We start from the raw sequence: 23,031 nt of genomic DNA on the forward strand, positions 1-23,031 counted from the left end.
ATTGCCGTATTTCTATCACAAAGTTAGTGGGTTCGAACAATCAAAATTTTAATGACTTGCAAATACTTTAACTATCGGAATTTAAAAGGTTAAAGTGTAGTGGTCTTAAAAAGAATTATACATCAGGATAGCTCAGTCAATGTATAAATATTATAGGCCTACTCATTAAAATTAATAGAATTTATATATTTCAACTATTGTTACATACCTGTTTGCTACAAATCTTGCAGAATATTATTTTTCCATCATAAGTGAATTCTGAATATTCTGTTAGCTGTTGCCGGATCAATGTAGATTTTGCACTTATATTTTTCAGCATTATCGCGTTAAACTTCACAGGAAAACGTCCTACCGCTCAAAACGTCTCAACACAAATAAGGTGAGGGAAAGAGCAACTGTTAACAAGCATTCAAATGAATCGTTGTTATTGAGATTCAATTGGACAAAAATACAAAGTTCCACTTATTGTTGCATTTCCTGGTAGTGTTAACACTAGGAGGGCCATTCTTTTAAATATTTTGTAACGGTTTACCCTACTAATTCGCAGTTTTACGACTTTTCATAAATGTTTCAAAAACACTCTTTCTCCAAAAATTGTGATTTTATGACACTCTGAAGGGCAGTAAGGCTAATCGGTTTCAGACCGAAAACAGTCATTTTTATAGTATAGTATATCTCTGAATCGGTAGCAGCACATGTTGTGATTGTTGCCTGCTTCAAAACTAAGGTTGGTTCTTTGTCGGCATTTATGCCTCCAAACATGTTAAATTCGGTGAAATCTATTGCGAGTGTCGTGAGATTCAAAACATTTTGTTTCCTTTATCAACGGTTTCAAGGCCGGTGTGAAGCAAACTTTCCACTTTTTTAATGCCTTAAATTTCGCAGTGAATGCATGTATAAATTATAAAAAGTAAGAGTAAAATGCGAAACTTTACAGTGAGTTAGGCATTTTTAGGCGAATATTAACAAATTAGGCTCTAATAACCGTTTTAGGGCATTTTAGGGCACTATAAAACTCTTTGAATACCTTTCAATTTCCATGAAACACAAATATTAATAATTATTTTTACTTTTCTCCTAAAGAAACAAAATAGGCATTTGCCCTAGAATCCGATGTCTGGTCATGAGACATTGAGAAAGTGACCACCTAACTTTATCTGTGTTTATAATAATTGAAATTCTATGCTATATTAATATTTGGAGTTACGAAGTTACTATTTACATCGATCAGTAAACATGGCTTCATTATTGTAAGACAGCTTGCTTGCTGGCGTTGCGCTCTTCTACAATATTCAATGACTGGACTTGTTTAAGGAGAGAAGGAGACACGTCTTAACACTGCATCTTCAGGTATGCCATTCGGCTGGTTTCAGGCATGTGGATCAAGTAACATGCACATGCATAGCACAGCTACCTACTCAACCTATTCTCAATTTAAATATAATTCAGAAGGATTGTAATGTGAACAGGAAATTCAAAACACAATGGTATTCAAAATACAAAAAGTTTAATTTTTCACATCCAAGACATCAACCATGCCACTTACAACAAAATGAAATATGTGCTTGAAGAGTTTGCGACATTTAAAAGGTTGGAACCACTGGATTACACCACAGCTATGTTCCGGAAATTTTTACACTTTTCCTTTTGCAATAATTTGATTTAGTTTTTGTTAAATGAAACTATTTAGAGATGAGATGATAATTGAGGCAGTCAGAAGCAAAGGAGTGTAAGTGCACTTAAGTTATTTTCGAGAAAATGTGATTAAAAGTTACTAAGCTTTCAAAAATTTCGTGAAGTTTTAATTTTAAATATTAATGTGTGATGTGGTTAAAAGATATATCTCTTTACCACTGAAATTTTAAATGATTTATTTTACCCTGGATGCACTTAATTTGGGGGGGGGGGGGCATGTCACTTACACCCCTTTGCTTCTAACCGCTTCAGTTATTGTAATTATAATTCTATATTATGCAATGTCTCTTTTATACTACAGGACCTATTTAGAGATCATAATTGCAATTTAAAATCTATAATAATGTTCCTTTAAAGCTACAGTGATATTTATAAAACTTTAAATATCCATGCACTATGCTCTATAGAATCTTAAACAAGACCAGAACAGAAAATGGTACCGATACTCTCACACAAGTATGTGATGGAAATGACAACAAATATTTGTATGTATGTATTTATTTACACTACAAGTGGGTAACCACCCAGTGGCAATGGTACAAACAATATAAACAATACACAATAAAATTACAATACATAATACAATTAGATACACAATACAGTTATGTACACAATACAATTATATACAATAATTACAATTAATAATAATATATAAAATAACCTAATTAATAAGTGAACCTAATTTTACATTACAATCCACATATATATATAGACCAGGGCCGAGCAGCAGGAGCGGATTCTACCCTCTCACTGGGAGCCATATGATTTCTCTTCGTCCCCTTTCTTCCCCATTGAACACTGCGCAGCATTGATTCAGTGACAGATGAATATTAAGCATCCCCGTTTAGAGTCTGGATCTGCTCCCGATGCCCAACCCTGATATAAGACCTTACATAAATTTCACATTGGTATTGTTAATAATCTTTTACTTTACTCTCATCTCACTCACTGTACTGGCACTATGACACATTTCACTGACACTTTAGAACACATTTCACTGACACTATATAACACATTTCATTGACACTATAAATTATCACCAGACATCGGATTCTAGGGCAAATGCCTATTTTGTTTCTTTAGGAGAAAAGTAAAAATAATTATTAATATTTGTGTTTCATGGAAATTGAAAGGTATTCAAAGAGTTTTATAGTGCCCTAAAATGCCCTAAAACGGTTATTAGAGCCTAATTTGTTAATATTCGCCTAAAAATGCCTAACTCACTGTAAAGTTTCGCATTTTACTCTTACTTTTTATAATTTATACATGCATTCACTGCGAAATTTAAGGCATTAAAAAAGTGGAAAGTTTGCTTCACACCGGCCTTGAAACCGTTGATAAAGGAAACAAAATGTTTTGAATCTCACGACACTCGCAATAGATTTCACCGAATTTAACATGTTTGGAGGCATAAATGCCGACAAAGAACCAACCTTAGTTTTGAAGCAGGCAACAATCACAACATGTGCTGCTACCGATTCAGATATATACTATACTATAAAAATGACTGTTTTCGGTCTGAAACCGATTAGCCTTACTGCCCTTCAGAGTGTCATAAAATCACAATTTTTGGAGAAAGAGTGTTTTTGAAACATTTATGAAAAGTCGTAAAACTGCGAATTAGTAGGGTAAACCGTTACAAAATATTTAAAAGAATGGCCCTCCTAGTGTTAACACTACCAGGAAATGCAACAATAAGTGGAACTTTGTATTTTTGTCCAATTGAATCTCAATAACAACGATTCATTTGAATGCTCGTTAACAGTTGCTCTTTCCCTCACCTTATTTGTGTTGAGACGTTTTGAGCGGTAAGACGTTTTCCTGTGAAGTTTAACGCGATAATGCCGAAAAATATAAGTGCAAAATCTACATTGATCCGGCAATGGCTAACAGAATATTCAGAATTCACTTATGATGGAAAAATAATATTCTGCAAGATTTGTAGCAAACAGGTATGTAACAATAGTTGAAATATATAAATTCTATTAATTTTAATGAGTAGGCCTATAATATTTATACATTGACTGAGCTATCCTGATGTATAATTCTTTTTAAGACCACTACACTTTAACCTTTTAAATTCCGATAGTTAAAGTATTTGCAGGTCATTAAAATGTTGATTGTTCGAACCCACTAACTTTGTGATAGAAATACGGCAATACAACAATTAGGATTTTATTTTAATTCAGTTTACTTTACACTTTTAGATTTCGCAAGAAAAGAAGTGCCACCTAAAGCAGCATGTGCAAGGAGTGGCTCATAAGGCTAAAGCTCAGCAGAAAAATCAACTGCAACAAACTTTACTAACACAGCCTACTTCATCCAATCTCAGCAGAAATTTCTATGCTGATTTAACTAGAGCGTTTGTTGCTGCTAACATTCCCTGGAATGCAATTGAAAATCCGGTTTTAAGACAGTTTTTACAAAAATACTACAAACAAAATATCCCACCTGAGTCGACCCTAAGAAAAAATTACTTAGACAGAATATACAATGAAACTTTAGCTTCCATTCGGGAGGATATAGGTGATTCTTACATATGGGTCTCTGTGGATGAAACCTCAGATCCTATGAATAGGTATATAGCAAATATGGTAGTAGGAAAACTTAGTCCTGATGGACCTTCGATTCCACACCTCGTATGTGTTAAGGAACTTTCGAAAGTGAATAGCCAAGCCATTGCTTATTTTGTAAATAAAGGCCTACAGTCTTTATACTCAGGTAATATAGACGATTCTAAAGTTCTGTTGTTTTGTACTGATGCTGCCTCATTCATGGTTGCTGCAGCTCCACTTCTTAAAACATTTTATCCTAACCTCCGCATGTAACCTGTCTAGCACATGGCCTTCACAGGGTTTCTGAAACAATCCGGAATGAATTTCCTCTTGTCAATTCGTTTATTTCTAACACAAAAAAATGTTTTTGTAAAGCCCCATCCAGGATTTCAATATTCAGCGAGAACTTTCCAGATATCCCACTCCCACCTCAGCTGGTTGTTACACAATGGGGAACCTGGATTCAGTCAGTGGTGTATTATTCTAAGTATTTTAAAGAAGTGGTCACAGTTATTGATAAATTACCTGAAACTGATAGTGCAGCGTGTGTGAAAGCAGTGAAAGATTGTCTGAATGACTCACGAGTGAAAAACGATATTGCCTACATAACATCAAACTTTTCTTTCATACCTGCAAGCATTGAACAATTAGAACGTGAAAAACAATCTCTTTGTAGCCAAATAGCAATAGTAAAGGAAGCTCAAGTGAACATACATTCTGCTTTGGGCGAAACTGGGAAAAAAGTTAAAAATAAGTGGGACAACGTATTAAATAAGAATGTAGGATTTTCATTGTTGGAAAAAGTATCAAGAGTGATATCGGGGGAAAGTGTAAATGTTCCAGTAAGTATTGATGTTTCTATTGTACCTAATTTAAAATTTGCGCCTCTCACATCAGTTTCGGTTGAAAGAAGTTTTTCTGCTTTCAAAATGATTCTCAGTGACAAAAGGCAAAGGTTAACTGTGGAGACTTTAGAAAAAATTCTGGTGGTGTACTGTGCAGATAATTATAATAAAGTCTGAGCATGGAACTGAATTTCAATAACTTAAAATGAGTAATCTTGATATCATAATCATTATTTCATTAGTTTCAATATATTAAATTTGTGCAGCTCTGTTCATAAATATAATATAGTATTCTTTTTTAATGTTTAGACATACTTTTTTGTGCGTATTTTAGTGTATAACTAGAAATTTCAGTGGAAGAAATAAGTATGATACCTTGATGTGCCTAAAATGCCTATTTTCATTAAAATAGAGCCTAATTTTACAAATTTTGAGCTTATTTTAGGCGCCTAAAACTGCAATTTTTAGTGCCTAAAAATCCGATGTCTACTGATTACCTGATTGAGTTTTTTCCAAGGTTTTTCCCCAACCATAAGGTGAATGCCAGGTAATCAATCTGTGATGAATCCTCGGCCTCATCTCTCCAAATACCATCTCGCTATCACCAATCCCATCGACGCTAAATAACCTAGTAGTTGATATAGCGTCGTTAAATAACCAACTAAAAAAAATCACTCATTCATGCTTCAAACACGCCATTAGTGGCACTGCTAGGTGGCCTCATCTGAAAGGACCCTTATAGTTTCCATGCAGTAAGCATTTCAAATTGTGCACTATTTGGGACATCCGAAACTCGTACATACCCCTCACCTACAATCGAAGGACATAGTTCTACGACAAAAGTTATTCATATATTCTGTAAATCTGAAATTATAAAATCCGATTGTAAAAACTGTAATATAGTTGCACCTTATTGTTCCTGAATAACCACTGTAGCTTAAAAGGATATTAAATTAAGAATTACATTTACTTTCACCATTTGGCCATCTTTGAATAATTTCCATAATTAAAGAGGAAATTTAAATTTAAATAAGGAATTGTAATTATAGCTGTCCTAAGGCATCCTGCCTAGGACTTGCATTATGGAATGTGCGCTGGTTCGAGTCCTCATGGGGGAAGAAATTTTCTCATGAAATTTCGGCCAGTGTATGGGACCGATGCTCACCAGCACCGTGATGCTCTTGGGGACAGTGTATGGGACCGATGCTCACCCAGCATCGTGATGCACTTGGGGAGCTACAATAGGTAGCAAAATCCTGTTTCGAAAGCCAGCTATAATGGCTGGGGGAATCATCGTGCTAACCTCATGATACCTCCATTCTGGTTCGATGATCGTCCACCTCAGCTTCGGTATGTGGGTGTGAGGCCAGCAGCCAGCTGGTTGGTCTGGGGCCTTCATGAGCTGTAGCACCACGGTTTATTATTATTATTATTATTATTATTATTATTATTATTATACCTGTCACCTCGTCATTTCTAAATGTTATCTCTGATTTAAAAAGAACATTAAATTATGAATTGAAATTATGGCTATCATCCTACCGCCTATGAATAGTTTCTGTCTTTAAGAGAAACATAAAATAACAGTTTAAGAGGGAAGTGAAATAAATAATTTGATATACGTCGTACGCACGCACGCACGCACGCACGCACGCACGCACGCACACACACACACACAAGATTTTACGTCATTATTTGAAAGTTATTTTGTGTTGTCTGTTACAGGCAGAGCTGCAGCAGAGGAATGATGGCTGCAAGCCACAATCAGCACCACCGCCCACTGTAGTTTATCATCACGATGAACTAACGTGTGCCTCACAGCATTCAAGGGCGTCCCTGGCCCTCACTGTGATACTCTTGCTGGCTGCAGTAGTGGTTAGGTGGTCTTGAAGCTGTGTGTGAGGGACATGGACCCACGTTGCTCCTTGTGATTGTTATGTTAATAAAACCAAAGTGTCTCTTTCCAAGTGCTCTTTACTTCTGTTACTTCTTCCTTCCCATCAAGAATTTCAGCACATATCGTGTGGCATTCCCGCTGCTGCGTATGAAATGCTTTGTTACAGGATTAAAATTGTGGATCTTAGTGGTATAATTGTTACCGTTTCTGGTAGTAATTGTTCCGAGATTTGCTGGTTCAAACTTAGCCAGAGTGGAAATATTTTAAAGTACTCGTATGATGAATGCCCTCAAATATTCTTACCATGACTTCTTTTGGAAAGAACGTTAAGCTGTATCTATGTATAAATTTTAGGAAGCTAGAACGTGTTTGGTTGATTGATGTATGATGATGAGTGCTTGACAGTAAGTTATTGGCTTTTCTCAACTGGTCTCAACTTATTTGATATAGGGCTACATTTTCAGATTTCGTTGCGCATGGAAGACTGTGGTCTGTTGAGGTTTGAAATCGATATATTCCCACATTTCCTACTCAGAAACCTCAAATATCACTATCATTGTGAAATACGTTGCCAAAATGTTGAGAATGGAGAGAAATGGCAGCCTGAACATACAGTAGAGTTTTGCCATTATTCATGTTTATTCATGATCAGAGGGACCTATGGCATGCAATAAATACTGTGTCCCGAAATGATTACCCTGATTTCAGACTGTTATTGCTTTCCACTGATGTCACTGATGTCTGATTTTCCTTTGTAAGTGAGATGATGCACTCTTATTGGTGGCTATGTGCTTCAGTTCCCAATTCTGCCGCTAGGAGCACTGTAGCTATTGAATACGTGAAATGGCTTTGCTATAGGAAAAGGCACAGAGTGTACCAAGGAAAGTAGAATATAAGGTACTGGCCACCAGAAACACTCCCCACTGCTTGTGACGTCATCTGCCAGCAAGGTTGGGACTTGTAACATGCCTCATACTATGGAAAGCAATGTACCGAAGATATTTATGACATTCATGAAAATACCATTTTGATCCCAAACAATTTTTCAATTATTGTGGGCTCTTTAGAGATTGTGGAACATTGTTAAAATGATTAGTTTTTTAAAATGAGGATATGAAAATAATACTGTCTAAGAAGAATAATATTTTGTTATTGTGCTCACATTACATAGTTGATGATTTTCTTAATTTTCTTCGCTGTTTTATGGCTAGTTGTAGACGATTTACTTTTCTGCTACATTTCTTGAGAGCTTTTATGATGATCGAGTTCTGGAGTATCAGTGGATCTATAGGCTACTAGAGATCTTTTCGTTCAGTATATTGACAAATATTTGTGCTATGTTTTTGAACGTGTTTAATGTAGTCCCATGCTACTCCTCAAAACACTTTTCAAATTTGTAGACCACACAAAATCAGTCAACAGAAAGACGAATATTTTTCCTTGAAACACACTGTAACCAATCAGATTTCTTGCTTTCACAGTTTTTTCTTATTCTTTAGTGAAGAGAAGAGTTTGTATATCTATATATATATATATATATATATATATATATATATATATATATATATGTATATAGACACACACACATACAGATATTTCTTCTTCAATCGATATAAAAGATAAACTGGCTAACATTTCAATCAATTCACTTTTTTCATAATTATTTACTTTAAGACTTCGATTTCACTGTCATTGTTAACCCCGTCCATATGTTTTAAATCTTCTGATACTGTTGGCCTAACACTTTCTCCAGTTTGTGAAACAAATCCAGTGTCTAGTAGATGAATTCTCATTAATTTCAGTGCGTGCAATATATCACACAAACCTCAGATGTCACAGCATTTGAAATGTACGAGTATGTCTGATTTACATTAATTCCTAAGTTTTTCCGTAGTTTCTGATTTTGAGGGTCCATGTCACTGACGAAAGCAGGTACCGGTACCCTAAAACCAGAGGCACGTACAGAGATTATTATTTTTTTATAATAATGAAGGCGTGATAGTACAATCAAACATATAGTTAATTGGCTGCTTCCATTTCCCCGTAAAACTACGAACTAGTATGACCAGACCAGAGTTTATTGTATGACCTATGGAAACAGTCGCTTGTTGGGTCATAAAAATAATATCACTGCCCATTTTCATTCTGTCGTAACACAACACCATATTTTTCTCCAGTTTAATTAAGTCTAGTGGACACTCAGTTGTCGAAAGACATCTACGTAAAGTACCACGTGCACTTGGTAAGGAGTAATTTACAATATATTCCTTCATATTCTGAACATCTTTTCGAAATAGCTTGAAGTGTCACAAATACTACAATATCGTTACTATCTCAAAATTTGACATAAGCCACGAGTTGTGGTTTTACATTGGATTCTATAAAGAGTTGTTCATATTTAACAAGAAATTATTTAGATTTTGAAAGTTATTTCTCAAGTTCTGAAATTGTTTGTTCCAATTGCAATATTTTGTCATTTGCTATTTGTAGTTCTTTTTGTAGTTTATTGTTTACTGCTCAGATTTTAATAATTCTTCTCCATTTACTTTCTCTTCGGTATTTTCACATTTACTACATGTATTTGATGTACCTAGCTTCAAAACTTCACACAACAGTTTTTCCTCTTGCTTAAATAAAATCTTGCATCACGTTCATCCATTCGGATATTCCACTGTTAATTAGGCCTACTAGGTAACAATAAATGAGGTTCGGCCGAATTCTTTATTTTTAGTTCTTATTGTAACCCTAATAATTCTGCTTTAAGATCGTACCAAATCAGAATTATTGAAATGTTCGAACAAATATACAACAATTCAGGTCTAAAACTGTCTGCTGGGTCATTCCATACTAAAAAGTATGTTTTTGAACCATGATGTCTCAAAAGATAAAAATATTGTAGCAAGTTATTTTATATGTTCTAAATATGAATTTCAAGGAATACTATATTTATATCTTTCATAGTTTGGCAGCAATCAGAATTTAAAATATTGGTTTAACAAAGAACACTATTTTATTCATTGAAGTTTTCTTACTATGTAAAGAAAGATGGAAAAATGATTTCAATGCAATTCGAAAAAGGAGAGCCTTGTTTATAAATGCTCTTAAGATGAAAAAAATATATAATTTTTTAAATATAGTTACCCACCATAAAATAATTAAAAAAATATAGAACACAAAATCCAATTCATTTTTACAGACAAAAAAACATGTGATTAATTCTTTAGGGTAAGTATATTTTTTCCACAGTGAAAATTTCAGAATGGTGACTTAAATATCATGTCAGTTTAAAAAAAAAAATAACTCACCGGAACAAAGGAGCTCAGCAGGTAGGCTCTCCCGTCGTACAGAGTGTTGCACGATCAAGGTCAGGGAGACGGACAATTGTGATTACTCATCGTTATGAAGTCTTGCGAACACTGCGACCGCCACACATAGCAAGCGATTTTCAACCGTCGGAACAAAAATTAATAATTTTATTAATTTAATTATTTGCAGGTTTTTTGAGATAAAGTCATAAAACTTGGGAGATGGATTAGGGATAAGATTTTCTTTAATACGAATGAAATTCGCATGAATTTAATTTGTTGCATTCGAATATAAAACTATTTCTTTTTTTTTTTTTTTAATGAGGTGTTTTCATGAGCATGCCTTAATATTATTCGCATTAGTCTTTAAGGTATTAAAATATGGTTATTCATGTTTACAATGGCGTCTGTTTAGTTTCGATGATACTTCATATAGAGTGTCTAGAATATTTTAAATGATGGATAACATGTAACTGCCACCCATTTTTCAGTCATCCGTATGACTAAAATATTAATGATATGGCGGTCATGGTTGGCAGTTTAATTTATTTTCATAATAGCATTATTATATTAAAAGCCCCAAAAATCATGACATCACTGGCATATTCTTAAAATTTTGTGTGGAATGACCCTGCTGTCTTACACAAATGTATCCACCTTTCACGAATAGTCTGTGTCTTTGGATATCGATTATAAATTATGTTTTTATCACCGATTTTTTTCCCTCTGTTTTTACATGTTGCTACTGCACAAGTGCAATGAATTTTTATAAATAAACCTTTTTATATCCTCTGATTGAGTTTCTGGCTGATATGTACATATATTGTCAGACAGTACATCTCACTTGATAATATGTGTCAGAGGAAGAAGAATTGTTTGTATGCATCTGAAATCTGATTAGTGTAATATGTAGCTAGTCGGTGATATATGCAATGGAGGGGGAAAGGAACTGATCATTGTCTCCTGGCCTAGTTGTCTCATGGGTGATGACTTCTTGGTATCACTTGAGAGATACAGACCTGTCTTCAGACAGTTGACTAAACAACAACAACAGTCCTTTTACACTCGCTAAGAAATACTTCACAACTACACTACAAACTTGGCAAAGTAAAATTGAAAAGAAGTTACTTAGAGTATTTATAGGAAATAAATCGATGTAAATTATGTTCTATCACCGATTTTTTTTCTCTGTTTTTACATGTTGCTAACTGCACAAGTAGAAGAAATTCTTACAAATTAATCCTTTTTACACTTACTAAGAAATACTGTATAACTGCGTTACAAACTTGGCAAAGTAAAATTGAAAAGAAGTTACTTAAAGTATTTATAGGAAATAATCCGATGGTAAATTACTTTTTTGTCACCACAATTTTTCCCTCCGTTTTACATGTCGCTCATGCACAATTGCAAGGCATTTTTATAAATCAATTCCTTTTGCACTTACAAGGAAGAGACTAGTGAAGTGCTTTGTGTGGAGTGTAGCATTGTATGAGGCAGTAACATGAATAAAGTGAAGAGAAGCGACTAGAAACATTTGAAATGTAGATATGGAGAAGGATGGAACATGTGAAATGGACAGACAGAATAAGAAACGAAGCTGTGCTGAAAAGAGTGAGTGAAGAAAGAATGATGCTGCAACTGATCATAAAGAGGAAAAGGAATTGGCTGGATCACTGGTTGAGAAGAAACTGCCTTCTGAAGAATGTACTAGAAGGAATGGTGAACAGGAGAAGAGTTCGAGGCAGAAGAAAATATTAGATGATAGATGATATTAAGATATATGCATCATATGCGGAGACTAAGATGAAGGCAGAAAATAGGAAAGACTGGAGAATGCTGGGTTTACAGTGAAAGATCTGCCCTTGGGCAGAACACTATGGATGAATGAATAAATGGATTTTCACTCACTAAGAAACAGTAATTGTAAAAATAATCAGAACAACGGTACGATATTTTAGGCCTAAAACTCTCTGCTCTCTTATACACATGTGCACTGAACTACAAACTTGACATTTAAAACCAAAAAGAAATTACTTGAGGCACCTCTAGGAAGAGTGAAAGAGAAATGGGCTCGACTTTATAGGTCTGTACAATTTGTTCCTCTACGGTTTAACATATCAAGGTCTACCAACATGCTTCTTCTACTGATTTTTTATGAGGGTAAACTTATAAAGCTTCTCCGAGAAATCAGATGTCAGAAATATCTTCGGTGCATAGTTTTCCATAGCTTAACATAAGGAAGGTCTATTCTATTTTCCTTTAAAGGAGCAGTCTGCGATAAAATTCTAAATTTTGATTATATTATAGGATGTTTACCTAAGTAATCCTTAGATTAACAGCGTTTGTCTCATCTCTCTACGCCTTTTAGTTTGTGAAATATTAAATGTCTTACTGCAAGCTCTGACGTCATAACCACCGATCGCTTTATAAGACTGTGTTGTAGTTCCGTTTAACATACAGTGGTGCAGGACGAATAAATACAGATTCATATTGTAAATTTATTTCAACTCAACAATAATAATTCCTTTCTACAATTCACAATTAATGCTCTCGGCAACAATGGGATTTGCTCTCCGCACAGCAACACAGCGTTCGTTATTGCACTCCACAACGACAATGACAATTTACTTGGACTATTACGAACAACAATGAACTGTTAATCTTAACTAATATTTACAAAGCACTATTTACAAATCAGAACTGTTAGTTCTCAGTTCACAGTTCTTCTAGCTCAGTCACTCGAGTTCACAGTATCTCGAACCACAGACCTTCAGAGACAGTCCACTGTACTCGAACTCAGGTCCCTCCAACTGCGGTCCACTGCACTCGAACTCAGGCCTTCGGATGCTGACACAGTTGCGGACGCACACTCGAGTCGAACTCCGGTACACAAGACTGGCTTGCTTGCTCTGTTCACTGGCTTACTCACTGAATGGCTGAATAAACTGGAACTAATCATGAATCACACACACACACACACACACACACACACACACACTGTCCGAGTTCCCTCGCGCTTCTTCTTTTATAACCACAGCGACGTAGCCTGGAAAGTTCGAATTCCCGATTTTTCCACTTCGACGGACTTCTCGAAAAGTCGGGAGGGTCCGTCCCCCCTTCACTCTGCACGCAGCAGTTGTGCGCGCACACTCCCTCGCCGCGTAGGCCCTTTCCCCTCTCTTCTCTCCGCCGCGCGCCGTCCCTCAGTGCTCCGTGGAGCCCGCGCGATCTGCTCTCTTGCGGGACGCTGGTCGTGAGTTCGAATCTCACGTCGCTGTCACAATATGTTACAGTCAGTTGTTATTAACTCACTTAGGACCTTATCACATGCATATACTGTAACAGTAATATTAATAATAATAATAATAATAATAATAATAATAATAATAATAATAATAATAATAATAACTTACCCAAACTCTATCCCACTTTAAATCCCGTGTACAATCCATTCTGTTCCATTCTGTGATTAGAACGACTTGGGTCTGGTAAGGGTTCAAACTGAAATGGTTTAATATTTCGATCCATTATAATCTAAGTCAACGCCTTCACTGAGTGAGTGAATGTATGCGAGACGTGAAATATTCGTAATGAAGGGACTACAGATACGTGTTTATCTCACGTTAGCAAGAAATTAGTACAGGGTTTATATTATTTTATTGCACCATAGTTGTTGAGTCATACGGTTTAGGCACTTCCAACACATTTCTCTGTATATCTTCTCTCCACGTCTTTTCCTTCCTGCTGTATGTTTTCTTTTCCATCCATTGTTTAGTGACTTTCGAGTATTGGAGTCTGGAGCCAGTTACATCTCTTTTCACGTTGTAATTATGGTCATTATCGCAATCATAGTTCTTGTTTACCATTCCATCATATGGAAAGTGTTTTCTCTTAGGAGTGTAAACCAGTCTGCTGTTATGATATGATTCAAGTTTGCTGGTGTGACAAAACTGATTAGTCTGCTTTAGGTCTTTTAAAAGGGCAGGGTTACATACAACATTTTTCAGAGCATTATAATCGGTGGATCCAGGTTCGATCCATTCCCAACAGCGGAATGACAAATATTACAGAAGAGAAACTAAATTTGTAATGCTGACCAGAATACAAAAAAACACCTTTTGGCTTTCTATATTATTTTCTGTTTCATGTGCAGCGTCCTCGGAACCTGATGAATTAGAATTTGAAGTTTCTTCGTCTATTTGAAAAGATCTAAGTCAGTTTCTGGCTCACCCACATCTGATTCACCACACACATTTCTTGGCGTTTTGCAACCTATCTCACACTGCACAGCTTTGTTTATATTATGTTCCTGCGAATTTTCAGCCTCATCGAGAACTACACACACGTCCATATTTTCAGCTTTAGGCACCGTGCAAGCTCCTCTGGTGGCGACTGTTGTTACTAACTGCAGGACAGCAGCGATAGAGTTGTGCTTGAAGCGTATGAATGAATATACTTAACATCTCAGGTTAAATGATTAGAAATATGGATGATCCTAAAAAGCGGAAAGGTAACGCAAATTGCTGTGTTCTTGAGTGTAGTAATGCTTATAGGAACACACCAACCGATATTGTGTTTATTCATTCCCAAAACAGAAAACTGAAGCGCAACGACGCTAATTGTGGATCCATGCAGTACGCAGACGAAAGTAAATAAGGCTACACTGCTTGTGATCATAGTATTATATATTAGGCCTAATATAAAAAATAGAATGTATATAGTATTGTGTTTATAAATAACCATAAAGTTATCAACGACAGGAACTTACAATTTAAATTTCAAAAAGTACATAATTACTGAGTTCTTTGCATATATATTATGTATATTAGCAACAATAAATAACAATATACTTATTTTTAAATGTATTCATATCGATATTTAATTCTTGATTTCAAGTGTTGATGGTTCACCTTGGAAACCAACACAAGAATTTGCGGTATTCATTTTATTGGGAATGAGATCAGAACACCTCCAAAACTAGCATACTGTTCCCAGTATTTTTCTAAAAGATTACAAGAAAAAGACTGCCTCATCTCAACTAGTTCCGCAAAGATCGAAAGAGACGCAAAAAGAAGAAGAAAAGATGAAAATTTAAGTTTTATGGAAGGCGAATGCTCAACAAGTGTTATTTATAAAAATTAAATAGCCATACAGGCAGAAGTAAATGAAACCATTCTTAGTAATTTTGTTTTTTCTTTCACAATTGAATTGTGTGAATTGTCTACTCAAGTGTCTATTCCATTACATGCCGAACTGAAGTCACATAAGAAATGCTATGACAAGAGTTCAGGAACAGATGATATGTTTAATGAAATGCAAGGTTTCCGAGATTATTCTACAATAAAAAATGATAGAAAACTACCAGACTTAATGGGAGTGACATTTGTGGTTTTGAATATACCGGTATTGTTAAAATTGCTGCCAATTGAAACACAGTCATAGATAGTCGAAACGCCCCAAGATGTAGACCATGCGTATTCTTTTTTTCCATTTTTATTAGTGGATTTCACATCGAAAGCTTTCGAAAAATTCTGTCCAAGAGTAAGATTAGTAAAGAAAATCGTCTACTCATATTTCCAAATTAAAATGAAAACTGGATTGTCGTATTCTGCTATGAGGGTGATGTTCGGAGTTAATCGTACAATTATAATTATGATGTATTTTTACCGCCACTTTAATGTTGTTGACATCCACAATGGTTACTGTAATTTTGGGTTTTGGCCTAGCAGAGAAAGTATTCAGGAAACAATGCCTGCAATATTGAAAAATGTAGAGTGACAATTAATTGTTCAGAAGTGGAACAGCCACCCAATGTGGATCAGATAGTGGCCTTCAAATCTAAATACTACCGAGGCAGATCGAGTGACACATTCATAACAACTGAATGTGGATTATTGACTTTATTAGAAGGTGGTGATGAAGTCAGGTTTGCCCAGAATAATAACAAACCGTATCTGCATGATGGTAAATTAACAGCTGAAAAAGTCGAAACTATTTACAGCGTTGCCAGTGTTCGAATTCATGTTGGAAGGTGCATTCAGCGAATTAAAATATACAGTATAACATTTTACACAAACTATCAATTGAACTGCTTCCGCATCTTGTTTATTCAACTGTCCAAAGAGAAGTCTGAACCTGATAAGTGATACCAACAAGGCACCACTTATGAGGCAACTAGACCAGAATATCATGGGGTAGAGTGGCCAGTTCCTTTTCCCTTCCATTGCATATATCGCCGACTAGCTACATATTACACTAGTCAGACTTCATATGCATACAAACAATTGTTCTTCCTCTGACACATATTGTCTAGTGAGATGTACAGCCTGATAACAGACGTACGTATCAGCCAGAACCTCAATCAGAGGTAGTATGTTGATGATATTGTACATATGTGTTGTGTTTTAAAGAATTTGCAGTCGCCCATTATTCAGGAAGTGTAATTAAGACTACTTTTATCACATTAAAATGCGTAATTTATAGAGACATTATACACACATAAATATTACACACGTCATGACATCAAATATTAGTATGTCAATGTTTTCGTAATATGACTGTTCACCCTTATTCAATGGTCTGAAACCTGATTTAAATGCCAAACAACTACACTGATATTTCAGGAACTTTGTAGTTAACATTTTACACTCCTCTAGCAGTACTGAACTTTCCACTGAGTCTATTAAATAATTAAAGACTGGAGATTGCTGGGTTTGCAGTGAAAGATCTGCCCTTGGGCAGAACACTAAGAATAAATGAACCCATTCTTACTAATATTACAACTCTTTATCGGCAGAAAGCCGCATGTAATTTCTATATTACACATGACTAGTGAATGACTGCGAGCCTGTAGTTAATTAGGAATTGAGACACTGCGCGGCGCCACCAGTACGATTTTGAGACCCATGCACGGTGCCTATAGGTGCATCACTGCAACTTGCTATTGCTTCTTCGACGACCTTCTTTCATTTATAAGCAGAGGAGCGCATAGTATCAGAACTGTCTTGGGGAGATTCTCCTTTCAAAAATAAGGAAGGGACATCAGTTTTCTTCATTTTCATAGGAGTTCTGTTGTCTTTCATTGAACGTCTTTTTAGTAGAGACGATTCCTCACAATCAATTTCATGGAAATGATTAGAACACACAATAGCAGTTTTCGATGGTGTAAAACATTTCTGTTGATTTTCTTCACCCATGTTTTTAAATATTTGCTGTGACTTTTCTCTGCTCAGAAATACATGAAATGATACCTCTTCTCCATGTTGTGCTTTTGTTCTTCCCTCTGAACACGAAAAATCACGACACCACGGCATTTTAAACTGTATTACGATATAATTTCTTCTGTTTAGTCTACTGTAGTTCAAAATCGTTCATATAAAGAAAAATAGCCCTACATAAAACCAGAACATAGGTATGTGCCGTTTTATGATTAAATGAAAAGCAAAATATGACTTCACTCAATCACAACTAAATCTGAAATTCTGTTCACGTGTACTACGGCGCGAGAAGATTATTTAATACAAAGCACTGCACTTGGAGATGTTCTCTGTCTACTACGCAATCACATCAGTTCAGTGGCTATGACGTCATAAGTATTTGTGCGGAGTCAGTAACTCAAGAACCATGCCTCGCATTGACATGCGGCAAATTGCATTCTACTTAGATTGAAAAACGTGTTTGATTAAAGCCAACTTAATTTTATCGCGGACTGCTCCTTTAAGCACTACATCGGGATTGTTATGGATACACGAGCAAGTTAAAGGACCCAGCCTCGATGGGAGATGATGTCACAAGCAGTGGGGGAGGGGGTTTTCTCGTGGCAAATACCTTCTATTTTATTTTCCTTGGTGTATACTGTACAAATTTCATGAAAGAATCCCTACGAGGGGAGTATGGGGGTAAGAGGAGAGGGTAAGCTAGTAATTCACTACTGTTCACATTTCAGAAAAGATTCGAGGAAGAACTGCGAGTTCCCCCCCCCCCACTCTTACAACCAACCCCTGACACTGGATCAGCCGGCCAATAACTGAGCCTTGTTTGTCCCTGTCTGTCAGTGACACCACCCCCATCCACCTGCTCCTTCAGAAGCGCTGAGTTACTAGCTTACCCTCTCCCCTTACCCCACAAGGACCATATTTATAAAGGAAAATCAGAAATCAGTGATATCAGTGGAAAGTAATAACAGTCTGAAATCAGAGTAATCATTTCGGGATACTCTGTGTATTAAATGGAGTCAAGGGCTATACTTACTCAACGAATGAAAGTCGCACTTGAGATTTTGTACCTAAAAGTGCTTTACCTCGATTAGGTTTCAACTCACTATTGGGTTCAGGGACAAGCATTCTTGCCATTGGATCCAATGTTGAGAATGTAAACAGTATTTTTTAAGAACAATAGAAATCCTGTCTTTGAAAGGAAAGTAAACCAAGTGACCTGTATCATAGATTTACAGCACATTAAAGAACCCTATCCCTGAATGGCAGAGCTCATGGCAAAATTTAACAAGCATATCTCGTTCTAAGTACCTGTCTCTGCAAGACTGAGAGACTGCAGTAGTATTTGATGTTCAGGACATAAAACAGTAAATAGATCCTAACATTGAATAATTGACGGTGTCGTGTATAGTTCCATTGGGTAGCTCAGTCGGTAGAGCATTCATGCGCTAAGCGAAGGGTCCCGGGATCAATACCCAATCCTGGAATAATTTTTTCCTTGAACTTATTGAAGTCTGCTTAACAGGGAGCTTCTACTTGAAAGCCAGATTAGCATAGATCCTAACATTGTTGCGAAGGTTCTGAAGACCTCTGCAATTTCATAAAACACTTGAGGAAGATATGGAACTTTCTTAACATTGTTAAGTATTCTATATGAAAAGCGAACATACTGACTCACATGGAAACTTAGGGGATTAGGTACAGCTTACAGCAGTAAAATTTTGGAAATATTCAACATTTTTTTCCTCCATTACTGTATCTTGTACAATAATGAAAATTGGTATGTACGAGGGGGATCCAGGAAATAACGACCGTTTTGTTGTAATAATTAAAAAAATATATATTTATTTGAAAAAGCAAAGTCTGTTACATAACTGAAGCTTCCTTTACTTCTCTACATAATCACCACCTACATTTAAACATTTGTCGTATCTGTTCGCTAGCTTTAGAATTCCCGTGTTATACTCCTCTGCTGCCAGTTCATTAAGCCAGGTGTTCACTGTCTTCTTCAACTCTTCATCACTTCCAAAACGCGTACCACCCAGAAAGTCTTTCAGCTTAGTGAAAAGGTGAAAATCGCTAGGAGCAAGGTCTGGACTATAGGGCGGATGATCAAAGATTTCCCAACCGAATTGATCCAGCAATTCTCGAGTTGAAGCAGCAGTGTGCGGGCGGGCGTTGTCGTGAAGAAGCACAACTCCTCTCGAAAGCATTCCTCGCCTCTTGTTTTGGATGGCTCGCCGTAGTTTTCGTAAAGTCTCACAATAACGATTTGCATTGATCGTAGTGCCTTTTGGCATGAAATTCAGCAAAAGAACACCTTTGCGATCCCAAAAGACAGTAGCCATGACTTTTTGTATTGAGAGAGTCTGTTTGAATTTTCTCGGTTTCTTGGGTGATGAGGGATGATGCCACTGACATGATTGGCACTTGGTCTCTGGGGTGTTGTGAGACACCCAGGTCTCATCACCAGTCACAATTTGATCAAGAAAGGCGTCTCCATCTGTGTAATATCGCATCAAGAATGTCAATGCTGAGGCCATTCTCTGAGTTTTGTGTTGGTCACTCAGTTGCCGTGGAACCCATCTTGCACAGATTTTGTGGTAGCCAAGATGTTGCGACACAATTTCACCAAGCAAAGAACGAGAAATGTCAGGAAAGGCAATATGCAATTCGTCGAGTGATGTGCGCCTGTCTTGCAAGATTCTGTCATTCACTTTAGTCTTCAGGTCTTCTGTGATGAGTGATTGGCGTCCGGGTCGAGTTTCATCGTGGACATTTGTTCGCCCATTGTTGAACATTTCGCACCATTTTCTCACATTTCTTTCATTCATTACAGTATCACCATACACTTCTTTCAATTGCCGGTAAATTTCTGCAGGTTTCAAATGTCGGGCATTCAAAAATCGAATCACACTCCTCACCTCACAGTCGGCGGGATTATCAATCACGTCGTTCATTTTGAAGTAACACAAAATGCACAATGGCGACTTGTTGCAACCAGTACTCACAACATTATGAGAACACATGTTAAGGAAGCCAGTTGACCTTCAAAAAAGGAAGGGGAGTCAGCTGCGCAGCGGGTATGCACGAACGGTCGTTATTTCCTGGATCCCCCTCATATAAAACATTATCCTTCTGCTATATGACAAAATATTTTTACGATTTAAAAAAAAAATTATTTACATTTTTTTTTTTTTTTTCTTTTTCAAAATTCATTTCACTGTGCAGTGATGAAGAATTTCCCACATAACTAAAAAAACTATCCAATATTCTGTGATGAAATTTTTTGTGTATATTTATGCATGCTATATCTACAATATGATGCAAAATCACTTCTCTACTTTTGATAGATTGTCTGATAAATAAATTCATTTAAAAAATGGTCAAGTATCAATACTTTCTTCTAACACAAAATAAAAAAATATATATTTACTAATGAATGTAGTTGAAAGAGCATGCTATTGTAAACACGAGTTTCAGTAATAAAATGAAAGAGAGAGAACATGAAAAAGTTAACAATTTATGAGTTATGAGGGAAATCCTTCTTCACTGTACAGTGAACTGTCACCATTTTGAATTTGTAATATATATATATATATATATATATATATATATATATATATATATATATATATATAATCTTTTTTTAAATTGTAAACATATTTTTTTTTCATATAGCAGGACAGTGTTTTATACATACCAATTTTCATTATTGTACAAACTACAGTAATGGAGGGAAAAAATGTTGAATATTTCCAAAAATTTTACTGCTGTAAGCTGTACCTAACCCCTTAAACCTTTTCCAGAAAGTGTTGGTTTGAATTACCTTGAAAACGATGGTAATGGCTATTCTACGAAGAAGAAGAAAAGTGTGATGCTTGCCAATCAAATCTCCAGTCACAACCTACAGTGAAACAATTCCACAATTATTTTAATATTTAACACTTGATGTGAAGAAGATGCCTTGCCTTTGGTTTACATGCATTTAATTCTGCATATAAACATTACTTGGATGGAGAAAGTCTTGTGCACACATATTTTTCTATTTGTACGGGAAAATGCTAACTTAAATTTGTGTCCTTTGAAGCATTTTGTTTTATGAGAATGGCTACTAGCAAAGAAATGTTACTGTAATCGTTTAGTAACAAATGTTCACTATGTAAATTCAGCAACTCTACTCTTCCCTGTTGGTACAGATAACAGCTTAAGACGTAGACTGTATAGAACACACTCCACTGACGGATGTAAAAGTTTCCCCATGAATAATATCAGAATGACTTTCACTGCATACTGCAACTGTAAAAAAGAGGATAAATTAGTTAGCGTGATGTTTATTGTACAATAATTATTTTATTTTAATTGTAAGTGCATATTGTAGTCAACTTTTGTGTATGTTTGTACACACAGTTCAGTATTTGTTAATGCAGTGGTTCCCGAAGTTTTTGAAGGTGTGACCCACTTTCGGGTAAAACTTTTTTATGCGACCCCCACTACGGAACTAGTAGGATGCCTAACCCCATTCGAGAAATATTTTAAAATTTAAAACAACTATTTATTTTACTCAAAATTAGCGGATACCACCCATCGAACGACCAAAAATAGAAGAATATAGTGTAACAATAACACGAAATATTACATGAACATCATTTGTAGTAGCCTACTTTGCTGATATTTAGACACTTTGACTAATACTGTAGTTCACAAGACCAAGATGCTAACATTATTATGTTAGCCAGGGATAAAATCAAAGTTCGAAGAAATTTGATATCTGGTCGACATTATTTGACAAAAGGAATGTGATGCATTCCAATGCATTTAAGTGGAAAGTTTAGCTACATATGATATGATAAATACTACTTTTTTTTTGCGAGCTTGCAATTAAGTTTGCGCAATTAAGTTTGCACAATATTCTAAACAGCTTTTTTTAACATTTTCCGGAAGACATTCAAAACAATACTAATGTCACTGATGGATACTAAATCCATTTTTGGATAGTTGCATTCAACTGGCTGAAATCCCAAAAAAAGGAAAAATTAATTTAAATACATACGTTCCTACCAGTGGCATAGCATGACTTCCAAAGCAGGGAAAGCAATCAAGATTAACTTAGTAATAATAATTTTATTAATTGTTCTTGACATTCATTAAAATAAGGATATAATTTTAAGTCTATAATTAAGAGTGATAAATGTTTGAATAAATAAAAATAATGCTCTGCTAACAGTCTTCCCTTACCGTTTATAATGCAATGTATTATTTTTAAAATAGCACATTTAAATGTTAGATACTGATACTTTTATTTTCAATTGTTATGTTATAAATATAAATTTATTACAGTATCCATCGAAGTGCATAAATAAAATTCCTTATAATTTAAAAGTTACAAATGTAGTTCCTTACTAGATTATCTAAATGCAATATAATAAGTATCAACGTTATATATGTATCTACGTGATTTGCATATTGCGGATGGATGACTGGATTGTGAACCATTTTCTAATTGCACACCACTTCGGC

General features: G+C 35.6%; 1 protein-coding gene across 2 annotated transcripts in view; it reads left to right on the forward strand.

The window, feature by feature from the left end:
* Positions 1-7,418, forward strand: part of Invadolysin (leishmanolysin-like peptidase, invadolysin) — a 690,653-nt gene extending 683,235 nt beyond the window's left edge. For both annotated transcript variants that reach the window (XM_069818006.1, XM_069818007.1), the window contains exon 12: positions 6,821-7,418. In XM_069818006.1, the coding sequence (XP_069674107.1) occupies positions 6,821-6,985 (165 nt within the window). In that variant the 3' untranslated portion in view covers positions 6,986-7,418. The remainder of the gene's footprint in view (positions 1-6,820) is intronic.
* The last annotated feature ends 15,613 nt before the right edge of the window (positions 7,419-23,031 follow it).

Source organism: Periplaneta americana, chromosome 2 (assembly GCF_040183065.1).
Source record: "Periplaneta americana isolate PAMFEO1 chromosome 2, P.americana_PAMFEO1_priV1, whole genome shotgun sequence".
Lineage (NCBI taxonomy): Eukaryota > Metazoa > Arthropoda > Insecta > Blattodea > Blattidae > Periplaneta > Periplaneta americana.